At 42.9% G+C, this 5,038-nt stretch overlaps 1 protein-coding gene across 1 annotated transcript in view; it reads left to right on the plus strand.

Annotated features, from left to right (window-relative positions):
• The window catches only part of LOC103256930 (cytosolic carboxypeptidase 2-like), a 17,541-nt gene extending 12,798 nt beyond the window's left edge, over nucleotides 1-4,743 (plus strand). The window contains exons 7-8 of the mRNA XM_008054691.1: nucleotides 1,757-1,843; nucleotides 3,789-4,743. Of these exons, the coding sequence (XP_008052882.1) occupies nucleotides 1,757-1,843; nucleotides 3,789-3,962 (261 nt within the window). The 3' untranslated portion in view covers nucleotides 3,963-4,743. The remainder of the gene's footprint in view (nucleotides 1-1,756; nucleotides 1,844-3,788) is intronic.
• Nucleotides 4,744-5,038: the final 295 nt, after the last annotated feature.

Below are 5,038 nucleotides of genomic sequence, written 5' to 3' on the forward strand. Positions count from 1 at the left end.
TGCCCAGGCGGGTCTCAAACCTGCAGGCTCAGGCAATCCACTCGCCTCAGCCTCCCAAAGGCGCAGGATTACAAGCTGAGCCACCGAGCCCAGCTAAAATCTTTGATTTTTGTGTGTATAAAAATAGGTTTTTGCCAGATGCAGTGACTCACACATGTAATCTAAGTACTTTGCGAGGCTGAAATGAGAGGATTGCTTGAGTCTAGGAATTTGAGACCAGCCTAGACTACATAATGAGACCTCATCTGTACAAAAAATAAAAAACATAGCTGGACCTGGTGGTACACGCCTGTAGTCCCAGCTACTCAGGAGGCTGAGGCGGAAGTATTGCCTGAGCCCAGGAGATCAAGGTTGCAGTAGCTGTGAGCTTGCCACTGCACTCCAGCCTGGGCAACAGAGTGAGACTCCAACACAAAAGAAATTTCAAAAAAGTGAGGCTCGGTGGCTCAGCCTGTAATCCCACCCCTTGGGAGGCTGAGATGAGTCAATTGCCTGAGCCCGCAGGTTCGAGACCCGCTTGGGCAACTTGGCGAGACCTCATCTCTACAATAAATCAAAAAACTAGCCAGGTGTGGTAGCGCGCGCCTGTAGTTCCAGCTACTTGGAAGGCTGAGGCGGAAGGATCGCCGGAGCACAGCAGGTCGAGGCTGTGGTGGCCGGGAGCAGCCACTGCACTCCAGTCTGGGCGACAGAGTGAGACTCCAACTCAAAAAAAAAAAAATACTACTATACTACTTGGTATAGTAGTAGCTAATTCTTAGGGGGTAGTGTATAAAATGGGCCCCCTTCATGTGAAATGCTACTCTGTAGTTAACAATGATACAACGAGGTCCCAGCGTACTGCACTGGGGAATTCCCACCAAACACACTTCTGTTCAATACTAAGGGCTATTTGGTATCTAGCATAACAATGGTAAGAGTACAAGTTTTGTCAGCCGGGCGTGGTAGCTCCCGCCTGTAGTTCCAGCTACTTGGAAGGCTGAGGCGGAGGAAGGATCGCCGGAGCCCAGTGGGTCGAGGCTGCAGTGGCTGGGAGCGGCCACTGCACTCCAGTCTGGGCGATGGAGTGAAACTCCAACTCAAAAAAAAAAAGAGTACAAGCTTTGAATTCTGTCTTGAGTTTGAATTCCGACCCTGCTATTTAATATTCTGTGAGTTATTTGACCATCCTGGGACTCAGTTTTGCATCTGAAATATTGGATGATAATATAGACATCCTTTGCCTATAATCTCAGCACTTTGGGAGACAGAGACAAGAGCATTGCCTGAGTCCAGGGTTTCAAGACCAGCCTGGGCAACATGGCAAGACCGCGTCTCTACAATAAATTAAAAAATTAACCAGAACATAACATAGCCTGTAGTTCCAGCTATTTGGAAGACTGAAGTGGAAGGACCACCTAAGCCCAGCAAGTCGAGGCTACAGCAGCCATGAATGTGCCTCTGCACGTCAGTCTAGGTAAATGAGTGAGACTCCGACTCAAAAACAAAAAAAAACTACATCCTAAGCTTGTTATGAGAGTTAGATGTGAAACTGTGTAAAGTACTTGGCATATGGTGTGTACTCAGTAAATATTAGTCACCTTTCCTTCTTTCCTTTGAATTGTTTCTCAGTTGTGTCTTTCCTGTCTTTTCATGTCAGAGTGTCATAATGAATCATCATGCGTAAGTAAAAAGCAAACAAATAATGTATATTCATTCAACATAATCACACTTGTTCAAGTGGGGAATTTAGTGAGAATGTGTTCATTTATTTTAGACACGGCTAAATGGAAGAGACAAAGGCACCCTCTTAGACCCATCAATGACCACCCTGATTATGACCAAGAATAAAGAGAGAATACAGGTATTTCATTCTAATGTACTGTGTAAATGTATATCCTAGCAATTAATTTTAGTTAGTTCTCAGATGTATTATATGATTTAGAGGGATGGTGACCCACAGTCCACACAGTTTTGCCTTCTGAAATTTGTTCTGCTCTGGTGAACATCTAAAACCGTTTGTACCCTCAGGCTACAAACCACCTGACCCCTGGGGTACAGCCCACAAGGTACTACTGCAGGATCAGAGGAAGCCCACTCAGAACTAAAAACTTGCCATTGAGAATTTAATTTGTATTTCTTTTTTTTTAATCAATATTTTTTATTATGATAGTGTGGGGTACAGTTAAGGGTTAGGTATACAAATATGCTTCATTCAGGCACCCTTATTGATAAGAGGTGTTTTCCCATTATTTTTATTTCAACAAACATTTGTTAGGCAGTTTCAAAACATTATTTTAGAACTCTATGGCAATATTTCAGGTAAGATGGTGACAGGGTGGCCATATCACCCTGAACATACCTGATCTCATCTGATCTCAGAAGAGGTGACAGTGAATAATGCAGCGGTTCTCAACCCTAAGAAGTTAAGGACACTTAGGGTGTTGCCGTCAGTTGGGAGGTGTGCTTCACACCAGTGTTACCACGAGTCATTTAATACTGAGGTTTGTGAATGATTTACTTTTTTATTATTTTTATTATTTTTTTACTTAATTTAATTTTTTTATTTTTTGTTATTTTTATTATTATTTTTTTTAGTTGGAGTCTCACTCTATCGCCCAGACTGGAGTGCAGTGGCCGCTACCGGCCATCGCAGCCTTGACCCGCTGGGCTCCGGTGATCCTTCTGCCTCAGCCTTCCAAGTAGCTGGAACTACAGGCGCACGCTACCACGTCTGGCTAATTTTTTTTATTTATTGTAGAGATGAGGTCTCGCCAAGTTGCCCAGGCGAGTCTCGAACCCATGGGTTCAGGCAGTCCACTCACCTCAGCCTCCCAAAGGTGCGGGATTATAGGCTGAGCCACTGAGCCCGGCTTATTTATTAATTTATTGTAGAGAAAAGGTCTCGCCAGGTTGCCCGGGCTGGTCTAAACCCCCGGGCTCGGGCAATCCACTCACCTCGGCCTCCCAAAGTGCTGGGATGACAGGCTGAGCCACCATGCTTTGCTTCATTTTCTTAATTTCTAGTGTGCTATTTCTCTAAAAAGATGTGAGCATTTAACTTCTATAGCATGTCAGATTACAGAGTTGAAAAAACAGGGCAGTCTCCCATCTTGATAGATTGAGTTTTCCCTCTTTCTTTATGTAATGTTTCTAGACAGATTATAAAATTTAGTCCCTCTGCTTCTTGGAGCAATTAAAATGTTGCCCATGTTGACCTTGATTTGACTGGGGGGCCAGGACAAATGCTGGATTCACCTCTGCCCTGTAACAATGTCAACAACTTTGCTATTTAGGAAGAAATGCAAGTACTTCTCACCATGCCCTTGTAAAGCCAATCTCAACCCTAACTATAACTTTAGAAATGGCTAGCCGGGCTCAGTGGCTGAGCCTGTAGTTCCGCGCCTTTGAGAGGCTGAGGTGAGTGGATTGCCTGAGCCCGCGGGTTCGAGACCCACCTGGACAGGTGAGACCTCATCTCTACAATAAAACTAAAAAATTAGCCGGGCACGGTAAGCGCACGCCTGTAATTCCGGCTACTCGGAAGGTTGAGGTGGAAGGATTGCCGGAACCCAGCAGGTCGAGGCTGCGGTGGCCAGGAGCGGCCACTGCACTCCAGTCTGGGCGACAGAGTGAGACTCCAACTCAAAAAAAATAAAAAAGAAATGGCTACATAGGGGCAACCCCTTTGGGTCTCCTCCCACCGTGGGAGCTTTTCTGACCTCTCAATAAATCCTGCTTTCTAAACAAAAGAAAAAGAAATGGCTACATAAAGTGAATTCACCTTTTTAAAAATCTTGTTTAAACAGAATAAGAAGCCAGGCTTTATACTACCATGCTCTCCAAAGAAAAGCACAAACTCCAGACAAGAGGCAGTTCCAGGTATGAAGCCAAACTGGACTGGGAACAGATATCCTGCCACAAAGAGAAGCCGTGCTGCCATGATAGCATACCCATCCTTGCACATTTACACATACCCATAGACGTGTCCAGGCTATGCCACACAGGCACTTCCTTGGGGTGTCTGAGGTTAAACACATTTTGTAATGGGGGAAAATGTATGATTGGGAACTGTGTTCATCCATGGTATACTGTGTTATGCATCATCACATACTGACATTACACTTTGTACTTATACTGTGTGCATGTGATCAGGATGCATACCTCATGAATTCAACTTTCTTTCATAAAACAAAATTTTATTTTTATGTGTAGACAAGCTTTCTTTATCAGAAACTGGAGTGTGTACTTGTGGAACTATGGTACAGATGTACCTCATTTTAATCAATAGTCTCTCTAAAATTATGTGCAAATCAATTTGAAAAGATCAAACTATTTTAAGCATATTTTAGGAGTGTGCTACATATATAAAAAGAAAAGTCTTGTATCAGAGCTTTCTAGAGAGATGTGGTTTGGACATGTGTTGAACATCAAAAAGAAGAGAATCCTACAAAATTCAGGCATAGCCTCCAGTTCCGGTAATCGCTAAACGGCCATGATAATGAAATGTCAAGCCCTGCCCAGCTCTCATAAAGTCAGTCCTGTAAGGAGTCATATTTGTTCTCTTTAGAAGATGAATGATTCGTCCTATATAAACATAAGACTCCATGCATTACCCAGAATTTAATGTTGCATATATTATATTCAACAAAGTTATGTGTATTTTTAACCCAATGATTAAAATTCTTTCTCTCTAACTAGTTGTTTCCTTTGATTGGTTAACTGCATAATCTTATACGAGCAGATATTTTATACCAGCCTTTTTTCTCCAGTAACTTCGCATGAGCACCAAGCAGTTTGCTAGCTTTAGCACGTGCTGTCAACATGCAGGAGTCATGTTAAAGAAGGGTCACTCCAGCTCATGCAGGTCCCTTGATTTAACTTGACCTTTTTCCTATCTCATTAGATTGAAAGGAAAATCCTATCACATTAGGTGGCACATTTTTCATGATCACTTTTAAACTTTCAGCCACTAGAACTAATGCTGAGAATCACATGACAACACAAATTGTATTATAATCCCAGTGTATATCTTTTTTTTTTTTTTTAGTTGGAGTCT

Source organism: Carlito syrichta, unplaced genomic scaffold, assembly GCF_000164805.1.
Source record: "Carlito syrichta isolate Samal-C Ts95f unplaced genomic scaffold, Tarsius_syrichta-2.0.1 Scaffold298007, whole genome shotgun sequence".
Taxonomy (NCBI): domain Eukaryota; kingdom Metazoa; phylum Chordata; class Mammalia; order Primates; family Tarsiidae; genus Carlito; species Carlito syrichta.